The sequence below is a fragment of the Ahaetulla prasina genome, chromosome 2 (assembly GCF_028640845.1).
Source record: "Ahaetulla prasina isolate Xishuangbanna chromosome 2, ASM2864084v1, whole genome shotgun sequence".
NCBI lineage: Eukaryota > Metazoa > Chordata > Lepidosauria > Squamata > Colubridae > Ahaetulla > Ahaetulla prasina.
The window spans coordinates 99,528,444-99,553,755 of NC_080540.1; the positions used below are offsets into that span (position 1 = coordinate 99,528,444).

Consider the following 25,312-nt stretch of genomic DNA (forward strand, 5'->3'; position numbering starts at 1 on the left):
AAGTCTCCAAATAAAATATTCTTTAATCCAGAAAGATGTACATGCCCAATATTTGGAATAGTACCTCTTAAAAATGACCTATTAAAGTTTAAAAACTGCAATGGAAATATTAAATGTGTACAAACATAACCTTGGCATCAGTGTTCGTTCAAATAATACTATACAACTGAATTTTTAAAAAGAAATTATTTGCCTGATCCACAGATGAAATGAAAACTAGAAACTGAATATGTAAGAATGTGTTTACACATGTACTTGTGTATTATAGGTTGGAAAATTACTCACTCTCTATTACTAGAAGTCTTGTGTGCTGAAGAAGGCTTTTCTTCCACTTTAGTTTTCTTGCTTTCAGTGCCTCTGCTGTCTTCTGTGTTCTGTGATAGAACATTTGAGAGATAATAACCAAGACAAAGTTTAATAATATCAACTATACTGATTTTTATAAATCACCACAATTCTCAAAGAAGCCAGTGATGTTAGGATGGTATGAGTGCAGAATGGGACAACTTGCCATAGGTAACTCGCCATGGCCCACTCACTGCTGCCAACTTGCCATGGCCAATTCGCCGTGGAACTCACCATGGCCAACTTGCTGCAGGTCAACTCAACTAATTATTTAAAACAAGCAAGAATTATTTTAATTTTGTCATTCTTATTTCATTTGTCTCTCTTTTGGCATTACTTTTTAATGCCACTATTTTTTCTTGATACTATTGTAACGCTTGTCCCGTGGCGAGCTGGCCTTGGTGAGTTGTCCCACAGCGATTTGATTGCAGTGAGATGGCCATGGCAAGTTAGTCCCAGCAAGTTTGCCATGGCATGTTGGATGTGGCAAGTTCTCCTAAACCCTGATGAGTGATAACAATCTTGGCAAAAGACCAAGGAAGCAAAAATACCTCAGATTTCAAGAAGGTAATTTTAATGTGTTCCCTAGGGTAAATATAAATTCTTAGAAATTATATTAAGGTATTTCCCAGCATTATTTTCAGTTATATTAAGGCAAAATGTCTTTAAAAACTGAGTGTTTCCACCCATATTTCTCCCCATTTGGGGCAAGTTGCCTTTTATGAAGCTGTCAACCAACTTAAGTCATTGCTATTTCTTCCATTTTTTACCAGCCTACTACCCACAATTCCTTACAACTGTTACAAATAATACTCCTCACAATATTATAAGTAAATAACATACATTGATGCTGTATGATGCCATAATACAAGAAATACTGCTTAATTTGATGAATGCAAACAAATGTGACACCTCACTTTTTATTGACCACAGACTGTCAATATGGCTACAATTCTTGCTATGCTGACAACAGCATTTTCTAAAAATGGAAATTTCTAATCCTATTTACTACCCTGTTTCCCCCAAAATAAGACATCCCCTGATAATAAGCCCAATTGGGCTTTTGAGCGCATGGCAGTAAGGCCAAGCACTTATTTCAGGGTTCAAAAAAAATATAAGACAGGATCTTATTTTCAGGGAAACATGGTATACTATTTCCAAAAATATTTAAGAATATTTTTATTATGCTATTAAGTTAGTAGGGCTGTGCAGTGCTTTGGCTTCAAAAGGGAAAAAGTGCAGTAAGAAATGCTTATGTGGTATTTGTGGGGAATTCTGCAGCTGCATTTTTTCCCTGGCCTTTGCAGCCATTACATTGGCCCAGTATGATTCAAAAGATTTTTTCCCATCAAAGCCAAAACAGTACTGTAACAATTAATATATTAAATCAGATCTAAAAACATTTGAGTATATCTTCTCATTAAAATGAAATAAAAATTATATAGCAATATAACTATGCAAATTTATTATATAATAAAACAAAATAAGTTTAAAAAATAAACCTCGCAGGAATGTCAAGCTGCATGGCAAACAGGAAAAAAGAATAACTTACATATCTACCCTAAACCACCTAGTTATTTATGTACTACTGTTAAGCATTTAAAAAATATTTAGGAGGCCAGATCTTACTTTCTTTTGACCCTCGAAAAAATGGCTGGGCCTTCATTTTGGAGGGTTCTAATTATTGACTCACCTCACAGCGGTGGCACCAACAGCCCCACCCAGCAGGAGCCCACTGCTGGCCCACTTCTTCTGCGGCCACTTGTCACCATTCGCACACATCACCCTGGCTTTTGTTTTGCCTTCATATGCCTGCCATCTGCAGGCGATAACAGAGCTCCGGATTGATCCGGCAGGCATCTGAAGGCGAAACGGAGGCCGGGGCAATGTGTGCAAGTGGTGGCAAGAGGCCACAGAAGGAGGCAAGGCAGATGTCAGGGTGTGCGAGGCCTGGTAAGAAGGGTAGCTCCAACGCCCCCCATCCCCACCCTAGCTTATTTTTTACCTGTGTGCTTCACCCCACTCCCTGCACCCCGGGGTGGGCAGGGTCTTAATTAGGGCTAATTTTGTGAGTGGGGCTTAATTTGATTGCATGCGCTCAAAAATGTGATAGGCCTTCTTTTCAAGGTGGGTTGTCTTTTTGGAAAACCATGGTGTATATATATATGTATGTATATATATGTGTGTGTGTGTATATGTATGCATATAAATTACATACATACATATATGTGTGTGTGTGTGTGTGTGTGTGTGTTTGTGTGTGTATGTATGTGTATGTATGTGTTGTGGTCCACCAGCAGCCCGTGAAACCAGCAGTGGAGTCGGACAGTGAGGAGGCTGGGAAGGACAATGGGCCAGTCCTGGAGTCAGGGGAAGGCCTGGATAAGGGTTCTGTGTCCGAGGCAGAGATGGGGCCAGGGCTATCTGGGAGTGATGCGCAGAGTCCGGAGCCTCCAGAGGTGGACAGCAGAGAGGCAGAGGAACAGGATAAGCCTGTTCCTAGTGCACGCATGCGAAGAGCGGCTAGAAGGCAAGAGCAGCTAAAGCAAAAAGGACAACTCGGGAGTAAGGCCATGAGATGATTGGCCCATCCCATAAGGCTTAAAAGAGCAGCAATGGCTCTTGGGCTCTTTGTAGGAAAGCAACGTTGCTACATTTGGTTTCTAGTCGGTGTATCTTGTTTCTGAATTTCATGGGGCTTTGTCAAGAAAAGCCTTTGGTGGGGTGCCAAAGAAGACAAAGGTTTGCGATAAGGCCAAAGGACTTCTTCTGAAGGATTTGTTTTTGAATTAATTTGGACTAAGCTGGGAATGAAGTAATTCCCAGCTGTTATAATAAAATACAGTTGTCTTAAGATTGTGTCTTTTATGCCTAAGTGAGCCTACGTCACAACAGTATGCATATAAATTGCATACACACACAAACACACACACACACACACATATATATACAAGAAAGTACAAGAAATACTGCTTAATTTGATGAATGTAAACAAATGTGATACCTCACTTTTTATTGACCACAGACGGTCAATATGGCTACAATTCTATCTATCTATCTATCTATCTATCTATCTATCTATCTATCTATCTATCTATCTATCTATCTATCTATCTATCTATCTATCTCTATATCTATCTATCTCAAGGCTTTAAGACCTTTGCATCAAGCTTGCAATCTATGCTGTAAAGAACAGTACTTATTTGTGAACACTTAACCTTTATTTATTTGGTTTGTACATAATTTGTAGGAACTCCAGGCAAAGGACTCTTTCCTCCTATTTTCCTCCACAACAACCCTGTGAGTTACGTTAGGCGGAGATCACACAAAATAACCTCTGGATGAAGGCCACCAACTTTAAAAACTACTTTATTAAATGTCCAGTTCTGATCACAAGTTTAGAGCTTTCATGGTGAAAACTGACCTGACATAATTTATGCTTTTTTCTGCCCTTGTTGGAACTTTTGTCAGAAGTCGTTTTCTGGGGTTCTCTTGGATGTTTCTCGCACACATTTTTTCTTTCTGATTTTGATAGGTCTGTCTCTTTGTAAGGCTTCCCTGGTATTCTGGTAAGGAGGCTCAAGTCAATCTTCACAATAAGGGGATATCTTTCATCAGGATCACTGAGCGGTGAAAGGAGTTCCTTCTCTTCCATAGGAGAGAACATTCGTTGCCGTAAAAAACTGTCATCCTCCTCTATGGAAGGTTTAACAGGAGTCCTATTGCTGTCTGAATATTTTGGGGTTTGCGATGAAGGAGGAAGGCTCTCATTCTCATCAGAATCAGAGGAGGAGGTATCTGTTTCAATGAATTCCTTAGATTTCTGGGCAGGTTTGTTTGCCACCTTGCATTTCTTCTTCTCTGTGATAGGCCGAGGGGACGGTTTAGGCTCCTTTTTTATATTTGGTTTTCTGGAGCCTTTTGTGGCTGCTTTATGTCTGTTAGAGGGTATGTTTGTTGCCATGTCCAGGGGGGTTTCACTTTCTATCTTCAGGCCTCCTCTGGGCTCTTCTACTGATGGTTTCTCTGCTTTTTTGGGCTGTTTCTTGCCTACAGTCCTCCTTTGGATCGCACTATCGCTTTGAGCAGGTGACTTCTGTCGACCACGATTGCTCTCCGATCCTTTCTGGCTACCTTTTGAATCTCTCCCAGGTGTGGAGGATATGGAATCCTTTGATCCACTTTGGTCTGCATATCCTCCCCCTGTGCTCTGATCTCTCCCTTCTTTTTTGTAACCTTGGGTTGATGGGATGTTACTGTCAACGGAAGAAGCTGGCGATACTTTGTGTGGGTTCACCTTGTTTAGCCAGTTGTCAAGCTGCCACTTATTTGTTGGAGGCGGCTCAGGCTAAAGAAAGAAAAGAGGAAAACCCAAATGACAAAATTCTGCATGTATACAGCCTGGAAAAACAGGGAATATTTTGCTCACTTCACTCCTATGGCCCAAAGGCTGTGACCGCATCCAAATTTGAAAAGAGGATCATCTAGAAATGAGATGCCATAGCTTGCTAGATTTCTCAACCAAGAGAACTGCACCAGAATGACAGAATTCAGCTCAATTCATATCATCAACCTGGAAGGAAGCACTGCTCTTTTCAAACAAGCAGATTCAGTGTTACCCAAAATGGCTGGTACAATAATAAAGGACACAAATCAGCAGCACAATCCTCTCTGCTAAGAGAGCTTTTCCTAGGGGCTTAGCTAGCACAATACAGAAGCTTCGTTATGCAATTCAGATATCTGGTTTCTTGACAGCATCAATCATGACTACAGGTAGTCCTCGACTTATGACCACAATTGAGTCCAACATTTCTGTTGCTAAACAAGACAGATGTTAAGTGAGTTTTGCCCCATTTTACAACCTGTCTTGCCACAGCTGTTAAGTGAATCACTGCAGTTGTTAACAACACAGCTGTTAAGTAAATTTGGCTTCCCCACTGATTGCTTGTCACAAAAGAGGATCACAAGACCCTGGACACTGCAACCGTTGTAAATATGCCAGTCAGTTGCCAAGTATCTGAATTCTGATCGCATGACCATGGGGATGTTGCAACGGATGTTAAGTATAAAAAACAGTCATAAGTCACTTTTTTCAGTGCCAGTGTAACTTTAAACAGTCATTAAATGAACTGTTATAAGTTGAGGACTACCTGTATCTGTTTACTGTTTTAACATTTGCTTTGTTACTTACAATACATTTTTAAAAAGATAACATTTTCAGCAGGTTGGATATGCTGTAACAGTTAGCACATTTTAAACAAATAAGCAAGCCGGAGGGCAATCATTCTGAAGAATGGAAAAGAAAACATATTTTACTTTCCTTCGTTTTGGAATATCCCTGTACCATAATTCTACAAGGATGACATTTTAAAATCATTTTAAAATCATCAAGATGTGTGCACATGCATTTTAACCCACTCTCCCTCCAGAGGATAAACTGCTGTTTGATCAAATCAAAGCTATCCATACCCCACCACCTTATTTCCTTCTTTATAACTATCAATGTGACATTTTGTACAGGTGGGACGTGACTTATGACCACAATTGGAACCAGAATTTCCACTGCTAACCAACGTGGTGGTGAAGTGAGTCATAGCTGATTTTATGACCTTTTTGTTAAACGAATCACTGCAGTTGTCAAGTGAATCTCATGGCTGTTAAACCGATCAGCTTCCTTCATTGACTTTCTTTGTCAGAACCCAACTGGGAAAGGCACAAATGGTGATCACATGACCCTAGATGCTGCAGCTGTCATAAATACATGCCAGTTGCCAAGCACCCGAATTCTGAACCCGTGGCCATGGAAATGTGACGGTCATAAGTGCAGTAATAAGTCACATTTTTCAGAGCTGTTGTAACTTTGAACAAATTATTTAAGCGAAGGACTACCTGTATCTTAAGTATAGAGTTAATCAATTCACCCAAGAATTCCTGCCTTTGGTGTTTGTTGTGAATTTGGGGATTTCATTTCCATAGAATAAGAATTCCTCTAGCTTTCTCAACATACAAATGTTAATTTACAGCGTGTAAGATTTGGCAAAATTTAAAAGGTAATCAGAACAAATTGAACACATTTACTTTTGCAAATTTTGGAAATCCTGTGAATAAATAAAAATCACCAGTAGCTTTTTGGTTTTAAGCTAAACAGGCATCAGACTATGTTTGCTGTTAGAAAGTTTTGATTGCAAACAGATTATCAGTATAAACTAATTAATTGATTCCACAAAACTGTAACATAAAGAGGTATTGCTGATTATTAAAGTACCTGAGGACAATTAATGTCATTGGTTGCCAGCCATAACACTATTTGAAAGGCAGAGGGGGAAAAACTTACCTCAGGAGATGCACTTTGAGAAGGCTCATTTGCCTCACTATCGCTGGAACTACTTTCACTTTCTGAGTCTGAACCCGAACTGCTTTCAGACCCACTATGGCTGCTTGAGTCATCCCTAGAATTATCTGCTCCTTCACTTGCATGCTGGGAAGGCTCAGAATTACTAGGAGAAAAAGGGAATGGAAAACAAAGGCTGAGAGGTTTTAAAATCTTAAAATATTATTCACAGGATGAAGAGCAAGTAACTAAACAACCTTGGAAAGGGCTGCATTTGCAGGTAAAATTCCACTGCCTATTATTTCAAACCCAATTTTCAAAAGTAGATTATATGAGATTACCATGTATATTATTTTAAAATAACTCCATACTGACAGACACTGTATCTACATACCTTCCGGGTGTACCTCTTGGTACTGTCTTATCAAAATCCTATAAGTAAAGAAAAAAATGCAGATTAACACTGATTAAAATTATGGTAATAATAGCTTTGTTAGTGTTTTACGACCTGGATAAAGATGAATTATCTGTATAAATGAAAACTAAGGAAAACAATCTGAAATTAGATTGTCAACTCATAGTTTAAATACTACTACACACTTTGTATAAATTTATATATCAACTTTTCATCCTATGACTGGTACCTGAACTAAATACACTTATGGGTACAATCCCAGTGTTGCTTTTTAATTTTTAAAGTTTTACTTGAAATGAAGTAAATGATAGAAAACAGCGTAATGTTTCCAGTTGAGTTAATTTATCTGCCATGAAACCTCTCGCTCACTTTATTTTCTTAACACATTGAATAAACATTTTCTTCAGGCTTTTTATAATGCCTACTGTGATATTTTTTCACTAGTGATATAGTTTATTATATTTTTGTATCTTGTCAAGTCTGTGCAATGCTTTTGATTCCGTTCGAAAGCAGTCCTTTGGAAAGCAGGGTAGGAACACATTTGGGACCCACTAAAGCAGAGACGTCTGTTTATATGATTGAGCAGGAAGTCTCCCTAAAGTAAATCAGTCTTTCTGGATAAAGACAAAGTTGCTTTAATGCATTGGACAGGGATTAAATCGATGTTCCCATGCTCATTGAAGCACCTTTCCAACAGAACCTAAAGCACTGCACAGCCTTATTATTTCTAATTTATTCCTGAATTCAAGATAGATAGGTCTTTAATAAATGCTTTAATCGGTATAGGTAGTCCTCGATTAAGACTACAATTGAGTCCAAAATTTCTGTTGCTAAGCAAGACAGTTGTTAATTGAGTTTTGCCCCACTTTATGACTTTTCTTGACCAGTTATTAAGCGAATCACCACAGTTTTTAAGTTAGTAACACGGTTGTTAAGTGAATCAGATTTCCCCATTGATTTTGCTTGTCAGAAGGTCGCAAAAGGTGATCACATGATCTTGGTTCACTGCAACTGTCATAAATATCAGCAAGTTGCAGTAGTCATAAGTGTGAACAACGGTCGTGTCAGCCCTGGAGGCCATCTTTTTCTCTTGATCTTCAGGGCTGTCACACTTGGTGCTGTGGGAAATTGGGAGGCGGGGGGAAGAATGTTGTTATGGCTAGATATCTCTACAACTCCATTCAATTGGGGGTATTACTTGGAACCCTGACAATAAGTTAGTAAAACTGAGTCCTTCGGGAGAAGGGCGGTATAAAAATCGAATAAATAATAATAATAAAATAATAATAATAATAAAAAAGTTGCTTTTTTTCAGTGTGTTCTAACTTCGAATGGTCACTAAACGAAATGCTGTAAATTGAGGATTACCCTAGTGGACAACTTTTTCTAGTTAGAGATGTAGTTTACAGTACAGGAAGCCTTTGGGCATTGCTTTATCAATGGTTCAAAGCAGTGGTGGGATTCAAATAATTTAACTACTGGTTCTCTGCCCTAATGATTTTTCCAACAACCAGTTCACCAAACTGCTCAGAAAGTTAACAACCGGTTCTCCCGAAGTGGTGTGAACTGGCTGAATCCCACCACTGGTTCAAAGTTACAATAGTGCTGTCCTCAAAGTTACAACCAACATACCATGCTTGTGATCATGTGGTCACAATTTGGGCGCTTGGCAACTGGTTCACATATGCTGTATGACACTTGCAACATCCTGTTGTCATGTGGACGTGATTTGTGACCTTCCCCTGGCTTGCAGCGTCCCAGAGTCCTGGAATTGTCATTTGCAATCTTCTGAGGGAACTTCTGACAAGCAATATCAATGATAACCAGATTTGCTTATCAACCACTTAATTCTCTTTAAAACAGTGGCAAAAGAGTTTGTAAATGGAATACAACTTACTTAACAACTGATTTGTTTAGCAATGGAAATTTGGGGCTCAATTGTGGTCGTAAGTCAAGGACTACCGTTCCACGTTTTTCACCTTGTTTAAGTTAAGAGTACACTAATGCATTTCACATGTGATTGCCCTTGAAGGTAACTGAATACCAACACATCATATCAGCTATCCAGGACTGAAGTCCCATTTCAAAAATTTGCCACTAAGGACATGGCTGGGGAGCCACATGACAGCTTTTTCAACTTGAGGCATTAAAGTGAGCCTGACAGCTTCACTATATTTTTTTTTTATATAAGTAATGAAGTTTTTATTTAAATAGGTTCTTCTAGAACAGCTGTCACCAACTGGTGGTCCATGGACCACTGGTGATCCGCGAGAAAATTTTGGTGGTCCGCAGAAAGATTATTTGCATTTTTTTATATTGCACTAAATACTATTTATCTTTTTTTGTAAATCATATTAGTGGTCCTCGGGATTTAAAATTATGAATTTGGTGGTCACTGAGGTCCGAAAGGTTGGTGACCCCGTTCTAGAACAAAGATTTTAATTGTGCTGCAATTTAAAACTGTGCTTTAATTTTGTTTTCAGTTTTGTCTTGCCTTGGATTAATTTCATTTTTCTGTTTATATTACATTATTTTGATTACATCACAAGGCTCATCAATTTGGGAATAAAAAGGCAGAACAGAAATTAATAGTAATAATAACCTGTTCACCATCACTGTCTTCACTGCTGCTGAGTTTCAAATCATTTATCAGAACACTGGGGGAGGGAGGGCAGAGAGAGAGGGAGAGAGATGGAAGAAACAATTTTGTTAAAAATATTATCAGATACACCAAATCATGATACTGTTAATTTTCCTTTATTATTAAACTGAAATAGTACTCCAAGAATGATAGTAAGGACTTATAATGCTAACGAAGTCCAATAGTTATTCTGAAAATGCAACCTTTAATTGTAAAATTTCATATCTCAGAAACAACATGGTAACTAGCATAAATAAACTATGTTGCAATCTTTTCTAGATGCTTCAACATACCACATCTAACTAAGATTTAAAAAACAATAATAAATCAGGAACAAACTGATCAGAGACTGTAGTAACTATTGTTTCAACAATTATAAGTAACTAGCATCACTGAGGCTATAGATAATTTTACAAAAGATCCAACTAAAAACTGATGCAGTCGATAGCATGCTAAAACCTATTTTTAGATTTACAATTTAGGAACTTTTATAACTTTTTAACTGTTAAGTTATTAACTCATATTTCATATTTTCATTCTTTACTCTGATAATTCAAGACCTGGGATTTGAATGCTTTACATATAACTAAATCTGAACAAAATATTCATATTTTTCAAAAAATTAAGACATTACATTAAATGATAAACAATAACAAACATAATATCTTACTTGGTCTGGTTTGATTCACATCTGGAATAGAAGCAGAAGTCGGATTAAACATTTTCAAGCTAAAAGACTTCAAAGTAAAAATTATACGAGTGTTATTTTATTTACATTCAGACTTTACTTCTACACATGCAGCAGAAAAGACGCTAAAGGTAAAGAAATGGATTGTAACTGCTGCAGACTGCATATGAGACATATCAGTTTCAAGCTCTTAATACAAGGCACCAATTACCTGCTTTACTCTCCTATGTGGCATGGATAATCAGAAGCAGCATTTGAGAATGTTTCTAAATAACTTTAAGGATGACCAAGAGATGTTTGTCTCTACAAACAAGTACGGTTTTAGTAGGACTCTGAAACCTGCTCACCATATTTATGTGGTAAGGGCTCCTCTTTTGAAGCTGGAGAAAATGGAATCACCTCTGCAACTGCATTGCACTTATAGTAATACTATAATACTTTAAACTATAAAAACCCTGGAGAGGAAGTCTGAGATTGCTGTTTAAACGTTGAACCATAAAATATTCAAACTGTCTGTCCAGTTCTAAGTCTAGTGCAGAAACAGGAAATATCAACTCTATAGTTGTTTGGATTACCAAACCACTGGGAGGCCTCAATTTGAGAATGTCCTTGATCGCACATACAAATACAGAACAAGACAAGGAGTAGAAGCAAGGAGGCATCAAGCGGCCTAAAAGGCAATTCAATAAAGCTACTAGGGTCAGTAAGGATGGACCTGGATAGTACTTAAGTCGTGGACTCCCAGCAAGCATCAGGACAATAGGCTGGCCTGGAAATCAAAAACATCCTATTCCAAACATTTCCATATTGCTGCCAAGTAAACTGAATATGCATCGAGCCTTTATTTATTTATTTTATTTATTAAATAAAATAAAAATTATGGCAACCTAGGTCCACAGTCATTTCCTGTTCTCCAGGACAGACTCCATTTCTGTTCTTTAGGACAGGAAGTGAATTATTTAGAAATAAATATACCTTGGTGTAGCAAACACAGGTATCTTGAAACAGTATTTGTATAAATATGACCATTGCTAATTAGTTTATATTCACTCAAAATTATAGCCATACTTACGACTTAGACTGGTGGCCATTAGATGTTTTTAGTGAAGGATTGTATCTTTCTGAGCAGAAGAAAAGGAGAATGTAATGGCTTAAAAGTGAACCCTGAAAACATATGCACTAACCAAATTATACACTTTACAGATTATAATGGCCCAGATTGACATTGCAAGATTGGACAAGTTTATTATTTCAGAAAAAAACTTTATAAATGGATGGTCTGCTTATTTTAGACCATGGAAAGCGAGTGCTGCTTCTGGGAGAACGAAGGGACACTCTTGTATAAAATGTGTATCAATCATCACTTATTCAGGATTTCAATGTAAGCAAAATACAGTACATTCAAGGTCACTATATTAGCAAAATGTTAGATACAGAGCAAAGATGGCATGGAGGGAAACCTGGTAAGGAATAAAAAAAGAAGATGTCTGCGAGCTCAGACACTCAACTGAACATGAAGTAGATCAATTATAGAAGAATAGTCTGGTATTTCAAATTGCATGCAGCTTTACTAGTTAGAATGCTAGTTATAATTATTTTTGACAACAATAGTTTTTAAAAGAAATTTGTTTTAAAATTGGAATCACTCCAATGTACAGGAAAATTATCTCACAACAGTCTGGCATAGACGTTGCCTGCTTTCAATTCTGTCCCAGTTAGAAAAGCAAGTAAAGACAGTTCTGCTGATGCTTATTTTTCTTATTTGTGGATATTATAGGATTCATGAATCATTTCTATAGCTTCAAATATATATCAGATTCAAAATATATCATAAAAAATTCTCAAATTTATCTATAGAGCAAATGTAAGGAAATGCAAAATATTCTAACCTTATGTCCTCTTAAAAAAGCACGTATATAACCATGACTGGAAGAATGCATGAGCAATGCGATTCAGTTCTTTCCTCTGCTGAAAGTCCCACCAGATCAGTATTAAATGTTTATTTATATTAAAAAAAACAGCATTCCAAAGGAAATCTGAATGTAAAACATCAAAATTAGACAAAGGAATAATTCAATAGAAAGATTAAGTATGTACTTACTTTGATCCCCAGTGCCAAAATTAGATTGCTGAGTTTCCTGTACGAAAAAGAAAAAGTTCTGTTATTAACAGAACATATTAAGAGGAAAAGCTTAAGCTACCATCCAGCTTTTATATTTGCCACTCCATTGTATTTAAGTAATCATAAATGCAAAGTAGGTATATGGAAAAAGTACAGGTAATCCTTGACTTACAATAGCACTTTTTAGGACCAGAAATACTGATACTAAACCCAATCCTGGCAGTCTAGATTGTCATTATTAACCAAAGCCCAAGGTTGTTAGGCAAGGCAACTCTCTGCTGGCTTCCCACAACCAAATGCAGTGGGAAAGCTGACAAGAAGTTGCAATGCCAGGCCAGCAATCAGGTAAGTGGCTGCTGCCAGGTGAGGGTAGGATGCATAAGGGTATGCATGAGAGGCCTGGCATGGATCAGGAACGGTGTGTAAGAGCTACATCACGAGTTGTAGAGGGTGTGCAGGGATGCATGTTGGGGAGTTTTTGATGTGGATCGGGGAGTGTACAGGTTGGGGAGGGTATATGAGGATGCAACATATGTCAGGAACAGTGCACAAGCAGCCAACATGAGCACAAAAAGGCTGGGGGAGGGTGCACGGGTGGGGAAGACTTACCCCAATGACTTGTGACCTTCTCTGCTGGCTTCCCCACTGACTTTCTGAGGAAGCCATCAGGGAAGGCTGCAAATGGCAATCACATGATCACAGAGTGCTGCAACTGCTCATAAGTGTGAACCAGTTGCCAAGTGTTCAGAATGCAGGATCATGGGAATGTTGGGATAGACAGAACTCCAAGAACTGATGGTAACCATCATTTGTTCACCACCATCATAATTTGAGAATGATCTAAAATACAGCCCTACATTTATCACTACCTCAATTTCCGAAATTAGGATCAGATGTACCAGATCAGATGCAGATGATTACATTTTTAGAGGAGATCTGAAAGAAACCTGTCTTATTTAAATTTTAGGTATTTAGTTTGATTTTTCCTTTGTTATTGATATGTGTGGTATCATCATGCCTATATCAAACAAACTTTCTGGGGTCTTTAGAAAGAAGGTTATAGATGACAATGAGTTTGAAGTGATTTAAAAAGATTGCCAAACAACTGGACATAAATCATTCCATTGTCCAGAAGATTATCTACAAATGGGGAAAATTTCAAACACCGGCCAACTATTTCTGGGCAAGCTATTCCAGTACATCAAGCCCAAGAGCAGTATGCAAGATGCTCAAAGAAATCTTTAAAAATTCCAGTATTCCATCCATGACTTACAAGTAACTCTAACTCCTACTAATGTCAAAGTGATTAAGTCTAGCTTTAAAAAGAATCTGTACCAGTTAAATCTTTGTCCAGCAAGAACATCAGACAAGGCTAAAGTTTGCTCATAAACACCAAGGAAAAAAAACCAGGACTTCTGAAACAATGTGCTCTAGAAAGATGAGGTAATGATGTGAGCTTTTGGTCACAGTAACAAAAAATGTGTAGGCAAAAACCAAAGACAGCATTTCAGCAGAAGAACCTGATACCAACTATAAAGCATGGTAGGGAAAATATAAGAGCTTAGAGTTGCTTTTCTGTATCAAGGCCTGGGCAGTTCACCATCATAGGATCCATTATGAACTCTCCATTGTACCAAAGAATGCTTGAAGATGATGCAAGACCATCTGCCAGAAGACTGAAGCTCAACTTTGCAGTATGACAATGACCCTAAACATTCCAGTAAATCTATCAACAAATGGCTGGAGAGGAAATGAAGGGTTCTGTATTGACCAAGTCAAAGCTGAGATCTAAATCCCATCAAGATGCTATAGGATGATTTCAAATGAGCTTTGCATACAAGAAGCCCCTCAAAACATTGCACAGTTGATAAAATTCTTCCCAGTCAGTGTCTGAGACTGGTAGATCGATTATAAGAAATGCCTACTGGAGTTGCTTCTACCAAAACTGTACTTGCTTTTTCCACAGAATGTAATGGTATGGTAATCTGTTAATTTTTTGTTGAATAAATGATTGCAAACTCATTTTTCATAGTTTCTTTGTTCAATTATATCATCTTTCTGTTATATACTGTTTGAAGTTAAACACATATTTTAGAAAAGAAAGAAACTGTATATGGGGTATATTTACCATTTCACATGTCTGCAAATGTTAGTAATTTTTATAGTTGGAAACAATGACTTCCTTTACAATATTATGCAGACTCACCTGAATCTTTCAAACCTCACTGATAACACAATCTAGAAAAATCTATTTGTTTCATAGACCTTGGACAGCTCTCCCAAATAATTTTGTCAAAAAGAGATTACGCTGTTTCTGACTAATGTGAATCCTGAATGAAACAAAATAAATTTAAACTCAATTTATATAAAAAAGCAGATTGTGGCTGCTGTAAAGATAAAAAGGAAAGATGTACAGTAGGTAAGACCCTGTTTTAGAAACACTAGTTTGGTAGCTGATGTGCTTTTAGATCTGGATGTACTTCTTCATTCTTGGATAATAGCTGGCACCTGGTGTGAACCGCTGTTGAACAGCTTTAGCTGGAACTATATGAAAATGCACTTTATCTTCTTAGGATTTCAAGATTAAATTATATTAATATTTCATTGGTATCTCCATAAATAAGGTTCAGAAAATTATAGCCAGCAAAGAACACAATTAGATGAATAATGTGGACATGTTATAGTGCCATTTATTTATATATATCTATTCACAATTTCTGTGAACTTTTGTCACATTGAATGTTCCATAAAACAGTTAATTGGTTTTCTAACTCAGACCAGAAAATTCTCATACACAATTTTTGCTTTTATAAACAATGCACATTGAAAAATATTTGCTTAAATGCTTTAATTCGTCATTTCTTCCACTCAAACTACTGAATTATTAGTTGTTATTAAACACAGGCAAATTTGTTATCTAGAAACATTTGGGCAGGTGGTTTCTCATTTTGTCATTTTTCTATTCAAATTTTGAGCAGAAAAACGTTAAACCACATAAAAATTATTTTATGCTATAAAATATTTAGTATCTTCAGAAACTTTGCTTAACCCCAAATTATCAATTTACAGTAAACAGAGGAGGTGGGAGAAGGGATTAGTAGAAGGTATTTTAGGATCTGCAAATAGATGTCTAGATAATTGACTATAAATCTTCAAGTTTTACCAATCAGAAATTATTTGAAAATAGGAACATTTTTTTAAAGTTGTTGAATAAAAACAATTATTGAGAAAAGAAATAGAAATAATTTCATGAGAAATTGCCATAATTGCAATATTTCGTGTGCTTAGATACAAGGTTGGGTCTTCTAGAATATGATTAGCACTTTCCAGTTTATAGATTCTCTGATTCTGCCCAGTGCAATAATGATTTGTTAACAGATTGTCACATTTTTGGATATTTTTTCATTAGAATAAACTGTCACCAACCAGTACACGTTTGTTAGAAATCTAGCACTGCATCATCTACAATGGATTTTCTATAGCATTAATAAGACCCTTTGAAAGCAATGAAGTGCGATGTTAGAAAACAGCACAACTCAAGCTTCCAGACAGGATTCCAGTTATGAATAATTGATATGATTTAATGTGCAGAATATATTAAAAAGATGTTTAACTACAGGTGAAAAAATAGTGTAAAATGAATTTAACATCAAAATAGTTACACAAGAAAGAGAAGTTTCAAGGCCACAAAATAAGTGAAGTGTTGAGTTGAAATAAACAGATTCTGAAAATCACGCTTCAGAAAATATTATTTCCTCATCCCAGGCTTATTTGATTTCTAACAACAGCTACTTGTAATATTTATAGCATTATTCATTTACCTTTGTTGGGAATGGAAACTTTGAAGGTTCAGTTTTGCAGGGTGTATGTATTGCAGTAAGTGGTGGTGGCCAAATATGGGTCATCTCCTGTTGTGAACAGAAACCCAAAACATTAGAAAAATTCTAAAAAAACACTGAAACATTCTCTTTCAATACAATACAATTTAACTACATACCTACAGAACACTATCAGTGTCACTCAATCTAGACACAGTGTCTCAATTTAGACACAGTGTTTCTCAACCTTAGCAAGTTTAAGATATATGGACTTCAACCCCCAGAATTCCTCAGCCACACTGGCTGGGGATTTCTGGGAGTTGAAGTCCACATGTCTTAAATTTGCAAAGGTTGAAAAACACTGTTCTAGATTCACCTTAATCTCTTTCCCAATGATAATCACCCAACTCCGCTTTCATTCTCAACCCCCAACTATAGAGCTATAAGCAGAGATGAATCTATTCTGGACATTTAAAAGTAGAGTAATTAAAATACTGAATGGAAAGAATAACTGGATCACTTCAGTCCATTTACCAATTGATTCCATTTTTTGTCATCTGAGTCAATGAAGATATTGGATTTATTGCATAAATAATTTGAGGCCAAATTGATAAGATGGAGATACTATAGACTGCTATTTCCATGTTTGAAAAATAGGTGCAACTCATTCTAGACAGGGCTACATTCTTATCATGAAATAAATTATTAAATTTATATGCTGCTTAATTCCTCACAACTCTGAGCAGCACACAACAGCAAAGAAAGAAATTACTATAAAGCCAATAAAACATAAAAGGTAAAGAATGGTAAAGACAAGTAAAGTGAGAAAATTCTTCTGTGAGAATTCACTAAAGGCTCAAGTGGCTTCAGGACAGCAGAATGTCTTTAATAAATTTCAGCTGATTTCTGAGTGTTTCAAGAATGATCTGACAATAATCCAGTTCAGTTTTCTGACTGGGTTTCTATTTGTTACTATCTCTTGATGATGACCTGAAAACCTTAATGCAGGATGCAGCAGCTACAACTGGTACAGTCAGATGGGATCAACATAACATTTCATTTAAAGACTAGACCACCTGTCTATTCTCAACCCATTTCAAGATGCTTATGTTTGCCTTTAAATTCTTAACTTGCTTGGCAAACAAGTACACAAAAGATCACATCTTCCTATATCAATACTACCTTGTTTCTGTGAAAATAAGACATCCCCTGATAATAAGTTCTTTAAATAAGTTTAAATAAGTTCTTTAGGGGCAACTTTTCTCTGGATAAAATTGTTCATATGTATGTGTGCACATGTGAAGGGGTCATTCACAATGGCACCCGTTCTTTGAATATTTTAGTTGCAAAAACTTGCCTGGCATTAACATTGCTAGTTGGCACTATTCAAAACACAATTTGCTCAGTAATTTTACAATAATCAAGCATTATGTTAATTTCCTTTGAACTATTTTAATGAAGATTGTGTTAACCTTGTACGGGTTTTTTTTCAATTGGAATTAGTATTTTTAGGTATACCTTAATGGCGCTAAAATACCAGTGCGTTCATAAACAATATGAATTCTGCTCATAAGAACATTGAAGACATGCAGTATTACTGTTCCTTTACCAGCTGTCAAAATGCCCATTGAGGGTCTAGAACTCACTTTTTCAGGATAAAAGGGAATTAATTAACAACATTAGTATCTGTTCCAGCGAAATGCTCTTTGTGAATTTTGCTTTCTACTTTTATTTTAATATAGGAATATGCTTTTCTTTCATAATTTTTAAAATTATACCTGAAGCTTAAATAACTTTTAAGTAGTTTTTAAATAATTAAGCAAATAAATAATAATAGCCAGGGTAAACATATAACTTACTTTTAGAATCTCATCCACACTGTTCATATCACCAGATGCTGAAGCCTATAAATTAATATTGAAAATTTAACAGAACTACATGTCAACATGTTAACATCTCCAAAAGCTAAAGTACTATCTAAAACAGGGGTCTTCAACCTTGGCAACTTTAAGCCTGGTGGATTTCAACTCCCAGAATCCCCCAGCCAGAAAGCTGGCTGGGGAATTCTGGGAGTTGAAGTCCACCAGGCTTAAAGTTGCCAAGGTTGAAGACCCCTGATCTAAAATGTCTAAGGCCTTCACATAGTACAGATAGTCTTTGATTTACAACCATTGGTTTATTGACTGTTCGACATTACAAGAGCACTGAAAAAAGTCACTTATGACTGCTCCTCACATTTATGACTGTTACTGCATCCCCACAGTCATGTGATTAAAGTTATGTATTTATAATTGCAGTTTTGGGCTCATTTGATCAGCATTTGCCACCTTCCCAACTGGATTCCAAAAAGCAAAGTCAGTGGGGGAAACCAGATTCACTTCACAATCACGATTCACTTAACAACTGCAGTAATTTTGCTTAACAACTGTGGGAAGAAAGGTCATAAAATCAGGCACAACCGATTTAACAACTGCTGGACCCAACTATGGTCATAAGTCAAGGACTATTGTAAAGAGCTATTGTTTTTGTGGGTTAAAATTTATGTAAATTTTACAAAGCAGTCAGGTCTTCAACTCAATTAGGTACTTTCATCTAATAACTGTGATCCCTCCGCCCTCCCAATTATTAGAAATCTCACTAAAATTCAATGGGCTGAATAAAGCTCACAGAAATCTATAGCTGTTTACCAAACTATAATTCTTAATAAAAAGTAAGAGGCAAATAGTTAAGTATATGAGTGGAGAGCTCTCTCATGTCATCCCTGGACCTCGACTTTTTAAATGATGCCCTTAGATCCAGAATGAAAAGAAAATACTGAATCATTGAAAAAGTATTTTTTAATATAAAAATGTGCATGTTGTATTTTGTAATTGAAAATAAGAATCATTTAATCCAAATGCATAGCATACTAAAAAGTAATGATGCCAGTTTTTCTGGGAGATTATCAGTATACAAAGGAGATGGAATAAAAACATAAATTACAATTTTTAATAATTTGTCATATATGATATAGTGTTTTTGTTTTAAATATAGAAGATAGATACGGAATTTGGATCTGCTGGCAGTAGTTTGGATTCATCTTACAGAACAACTAATAAATTAGTACCGTTTTCCCCAAAATAAGACATCCCCTGATAATAAGCCCAATCGGGCTTTTGAGCACATGGCAATAAGGCCAAGAGTTTATTTAAGGCTTCAAAAAAATGTAAGACAGGGTCTTATTTTCAGGGAAACATGGTATTAAATCTTTGAATTTAGCTCATGTACTATAACAAGGTTGCCAAAATTAGCTGTTTGCATTTCAAATTATCAGAACCTAATATCAACACAACAAAAAACATTACTATGTACTACAGCTGACTAGTACCTTAATACTAAATTAATAATAATATGCAGAACTGAAGAGCAGAACTAATATTTTAAAAGTGATGGATTTTTTATACTTTTTTTATTATTTTAATGTATTTAATTAACTTTATATGAAAATGTTCATTCTTAGTAACTTTCTTAATGCCAGTTTATATTTACAGTACATCAAAGTAATCATGGTTCTGACTGCAATAACCATCATTTTAAAAAGACAACTTACATCAAGTGGTTGAGAAGGAATTTTCAGCTTTGTTAGATGTACTTTGCTACTAGGTTTCAGTTCATTCATATTGTTGCTATGAGTCTGGCTACTGTAGTGTTCAGAAGATAACTTTGGTTCCATTGATTCCTGACCATCCATAGGTCTTACATAGGCAGTAGGCTTCTGCAACATTGTACTTGACTTTGACATAAGCGAAGGAGGAAACGACTGGCTACCACTAGAAAAAGACGGTACACGGGAAGGTGAGTCCCAATTGGCATCTGGGTCTCGTGGAGATTTGGATCGCTGATGTTCTTTACCATGATGGTCATTTCCATGAGATCTGGAATGGCTGGGGTTCAGAGAAGAAACAACAGATGTTTTTCCAGGACTGGAAGAATGGGATTTTGAATGTTCTGATCCATGCTGGGTTTTTTTGCGGCTACTGCTGCTTCCACCACTGCTATATGAGTCACGATCATGCCTCTGTCCGCTATTGCTAGTGCTGTTGCCACTGTTGCGTTGACTACTATGTCCACCCTGTAAACCTGAGGACCGTTTCTGTGACTGGGAAGAAGTGCTAGGCGCTGGGCCTACAGGCGTCCATTTGCTGCTCTGATGAGAGCCAGTATTGTGTCTCTGATCACCAAAGAAACTTTGGTTTGATTTGTCATCTGTTGCTGATGGACCTGTTGGTTTGGGAATTCTAACAAGTTTCTGGAGAGACTGGTCACCTATAAGATCCGTCATTTCATCATAGTTTCCAAGCATGCTTTGGATACGGCTAGACAATTTATCTTCTTTGCTGGTCTGTATGAAGAATGAATAAAATGAATAAAAAAGAGGCATAATGTTACAGTATTAAAATATACTGTAATCATATAAATTTTACATCAGATGAATTAGTAAATGGTAATACACATTTGGAAATTATCCATATAATCTTTTTCAGCAGCCATCTGAAGCATCTGGCATTTAAAGCAGTTATTTAAAAACCAATCCAACTGCCCAGAAAAATAATACATAATTATTACCCAGAAATATCACTAAAATTCCTTTGATTTTTAAACTACACTTGTTGTCTGAGAAAGCTGGGTTCGTATCAGGTGTGCAACGCCTAGTGAAACACAAATGGAGGTGGAGATTGCAAAGACTTTATTCTGCACAGAAAAAGAACACAGGGGCATCACTCTGTACAAAGGCCACTACATCAATAGTACAATTTTTATACCGTGTTTTCCCGAAAATAAGACCCTGAAATAAGCACTTGGCCTTATTGCCATGCACTCAAAAGCCCGATTGGGCTTATTATTAGGGGATGTCTTATTTTCGGAGAAATAGGGTAGTTATTTCTTCAAAAGCTCACCTTATGCCTGTTTCTTTTAGGTCATCTTATCCAAGTTATCTGAGTTCAGCCAATATTGCTTAGCTAGCACAATCATTAACTAGCAGCAATCAGCACTTCTATCCCTAATTTCCAGTGACAATTAGCACATTATACCATAATTAGTACATTGTCCCCTAGTTCCTCTTTTCCCAAGACATTGCGTTGTCCTATGAAACGTTCATTTGAGCAATCATTCTCGATTATTTTTGCTTTTGCAAGCATTCTTGACCATTCTTGCAAGTTACTAAGTATCAAGGCCTATATGCTTCTGAATTTTAGCTTCTTAATATAGCATATTATTTGGAAACTATATAATTTTCATCAAATGGAGCATGCATATCAAAATAATGTTATTTCTGTAGCAAAAATATTCAACATTTTGATTTCTTATATCAAAAGTGCACCATCGTTTCTAGTTTTTTTAAATGTGGTTTTTGTAAATGTGACTTTCCTTTAGGAAACTGTAAAAAAAACCATTTCAATCTTGCAGTATAAATTTAAGGCAGAAACCTGAAACCCTATTTAAAGAAACTGATAACCTGGCCTCCTAGTGGAATTGTCACTTGTAACATATAAAGAGCTTTGTTCACAGACTTGACTGACTGACTGACTAAGCAAAAATGCAGAAGAAGAACTTTCTTTTTCTAGAGATCTGTATCTCCCTTTTTTGAAATTAAGGAATGGCACAAACCATATAAGGCAAGACAGGAGAACATTCTCAACACTGAAGGAAGGGTTACTTCCCAAGAACCTGTGGGCCTCCCAGTACTGCTATACTTTCAGATCTAAGTTTCTGGATGAGTTTATATACGGATGGTGGAAATGGGAAGACAGAGCATTCCCATTCCAACCCTGAAAGCCAAAAAATGTTTTATAACGATGCTGAATTTGTGGCAAAATTTTAATCATGTGGGGGTTTTAAAAATGAGAATAGAAAAGTCCATGATTCCTCCCACTGTCATTTCCATTCTTGTTTGAAGGGAAAAAAATAAATGATAAATTGTGTCACTAAAATCTGACCATTTTGTAAGGCAATGTTGGAGTGCCTGTAGAATGGTATAGATCTTATAAAGAGAATGGAAAAAAACAACAAATTGTCAATCTTTGCATAGAAGATGGTTTAGAAAGATATAAATGCTTATGTTAGAAGAAAACAGATTTTTAAAAATCATATTCAGAACTTAAGCTTTAAAAATATACTAAACTTTGAAGTAATTAAGCTAAAGAACCAACAAAAGTTAACTGAATAAAATAAATATACAAAGAAATAGAACCTTTCTCAAAGGACAGAAATATAACAATTTCTGCAACTAAATCATCACCTATACAGTTAGGAAGTAAACAAATAAAGCTAGCCAGCAAGTTAATAAATAAAGCTTTTTAACACTAAAAATTCAAACCCAAATACATTTTTTATATGTGCTTTGTATTGCATTGCCAATTGTCTCCAATTGTTCCTTTCTATTCAGGACACTCCAGCAGAGCGTACTGAGCACCCATCTATCAAATATTGCCATCTTGTGGAACTGAGGTGGTTTGCTTTCTCTGTTGTGGCCCCATCCTCTAGAACAGCATTCCCACTCTCCTAAATAAGTACTGTATCCTCTCTTCTAGCTTGGTCCCAGGCCTGGAATTAATATATTATTTATTTTATTTTATTTTATTTATTTCCCATATTTATTATTTTATTAATTTTTGGGGGCCCTCCGCTCATTCTGTTTGATTTATGTTACTTTTAAAATTGGTTTATTCTTATATGTTTTTTTAAATTTAATTTTATTGTTTCATACACCATCCAGTGTCAGTGGAGTTGTCCAACTATAACATATTTGAATAAACAAACTTCACTGGACTGTTTAATGCAGATTTTATCTACTCTTAATTTTCACCACACATATTTACCTTCCTGTACTAAGAATGTTGTTGAAATCAAAGATGACTGAAAAATAAGTGGGAAAACTTTTCCTTCCTTCTTCTTTATTTCCCTCTATCTTTTAAAAATATTTAAATACTATATATTTAATACTGAAATACACATAATACCTTTAAATAAGGGGACAAGAAAAGCAGTAACATATTGTCTACTCCCCTCTTTCAGTCTTAAAAAAAATGAAAGCACAAATAAAAATAACAGTTTATGCTTAAATAATGTATGCTCTCATGATTAGGAAAATAACTCAACTGCATGAAAGAAACATGTTTTGCAGCATCAAAGTGAATCTCTTATATACAAACAGCCAGATACTAGAAATATCAAGCCCTAACAATTACCTTTCATCTATAGAAAACATTCTCCGCAAATCTCAGTAATGCTACTGTCTTGAATCACTCTTTTGCTACAAGGCAAGAGTACATTGTAACAATTATCTCTACAAGTACTGTTAACCATAATTCTATTCTACCAATTCATATTTAGACAGTTTGGGAGTCAAATGGTTTGAGCTGTCAGTGCTGGGATATTAATAAAAGAATGTTGATATGAATGAGCTTGTATTATTCCTAACAGTCTTAACATTTCATTAATAGGTCTATCAACATCAACTTTTTAAAAAATAATGTAAGTTTACAAAACATCTATTTTCCTCTATATTTGCATTTAGAGTGTAAGGTTCAAATTCTTATTTTTATGTTTCTAGAATACTGATTATTTTACAGTATATACTACATTTACTTAGAAAGTTCATCACAGTACTCAATTTACAGAAAAAATATAATCTGTGGTGTGATCATTAATAAAAATAACAAACCTCATGCACTTACAACTTTATATGGTTCGGCAAAAAGAGGAGAACTAGGTGGGAAAGCTTCTTCACCCTGTTGAATTTCTTGATTACGCCTCTCTCTTTCTTTAATACGCAGCGCATTCCGGTCTTCACGGTTCATGTTGCTATAAAGGAAAACAATGTAATTATACGACAGGGTACAGAAAATTATTCTGGTTTTTACACCTTGACAGTCTGTAGCTTTGCTCTCTCTTTACAAAAAAATATTCTATTGCACATTGTTTTAAAACTAGAAGTGCCTAAACATCAGAAATTGTTTTATGCATGCATATGGACAAAACCTAGCCATTTACTATCATAAGAAAAATTATGCTGCAATCTTTAAATAAACTATTAAATGTATTGTCTATTTTTAAAAATTACAGTGTTACCTCGGTACTCGACTGCTTTGAAACTCATTGAATTTGGTAATCGATGCATTTTGACGCAAAATTTTTGTCCTGGTATTCGTCGTTTGTTGGGTACTCGACCCGCAAGCTAGAACTTGTTGATGTCAATTGCCTCGTGACTTGCTACCCTTTCAGCTGAAACAAAGGGTCACGCATTAGTCATGTGGTTTGTTTGGTACTCATTTTTAGTACTCGTTTCACCTCCCGGAACCAATTAATGACGAGTACTGAGATACCACTGTAATTTTTACTGCTTTTTAATTAACAAAAACATAAGAATGATAATGATACATTGTCAAAAAACCCCACATTAAAATATTCTAACAAAAAATGAAAAAATATGACACATCACATACATCATAACAATAAATAATTTTATATATATAGTTGTCTAATGCAAATATTATTCAAATATGTAAATATTTCTAATACATTTATATAACCTACTGTATGCTGTATAAATGAGTCCTATATTTCATTATGCTTGTCCTTACAAAATCTACATCTATAGAAAATCCTCTCATAGGTGACAAAGGCAAAAGTCTTCAATTCACTGAAAGAAAGGGGCCATAAATTTATATTTCCAATGCTGCAATATCAGTATTTTGACCATAGTAGACTCAGAGAATCCATTTACATTTATTGTGCAATTGTCAACTTTTATGTACTAGGTGTGCAGTTTAAGATAGTAATACCCTCTGAGAATTTTTGCTTTTGTTGCACAATCATACTTTCTCCCAAATCTTGGGAAATGAGATCATTGTAAAAATATGTATTTTAAAGAAGCATTATCCTTATTACATCTCCAATGAAATTCTGGGT

General features: G+C 35.8%; 1 protein-coding gene across 7 annotated transcripts in view; it reads right to left on the reverse strand.

The window, feature by feature from the left end:
* Positions 1 to 25,312, reverse strand: part of AFF4 (ALF transcription elongation factor 4) — a 68,975-nt gene that overhangs the window by 14,016 nt on the left and 29,647 nt on the right. For 3 of the 7 annotated variants that reach the window (XM_058166681.1, XM_058166679.1, XM_058166682.1), the window contains 13 exons: positions 24,473 to 24,625; positions 24,079 to 24,205; positions 19,950 to 20,741; positions 18,220 to 18,264; positions 16,364 to 16,450; positions 12,522 to 12,558; positions 11,493 to 11,541; positions 10,403 to 10,423; positions 9,694 to 9,748; positions 7,071 to 7,108; positions 6,680 to 6,842; positions 3,770 to 4,693; positions 286 to 374 (listed from right to left, as the gene is read on the reverse strand). In XM_058166681.1, coding sequence (XP_058022664.1) covers positions 286 to 374; positions 3,770 to 4,693; positions 6,680 to 6,842; positions 7,071 to 7,108; positions 9,694 to 9,748; positions 10,403 to 10,423; positions 11,493 to 11,541; positions 12,522 to 12,558; positions 16,364 to 16,450; positions 18,220 to 18,264; positions 19,950 to 20,741; positions 24,079 to 24,201 — 2,423 coding nt within the window. In that variant the 5' untranslated portion in view covers positions 24,202 to 24,205; positions 24,473 to 24,625. Of the gene's footprint in view, positions 1 to 285; positions 375 to 3,769; positions 4,694 to 6,679; positions 6,843 to 7,070; positions 7,109 to 9,693; positions 9,749 to 10,402; positions 10,424 to 11,492; positions 11,542 to 12,521; positions 12,559 to 16,363; positions 16,451 to 18,219; positions 18,265 to 19,949; positions 20,742 to 24,078; positions 24,206 to 24,472; positions 24,626 to 25,312 lie in introns of those variants that run through there. The other 4 variants (XM_058166685.1, XM_058166683.1, XM_058166684.1 and 1 more) reach the window with 2 other exon arrangements.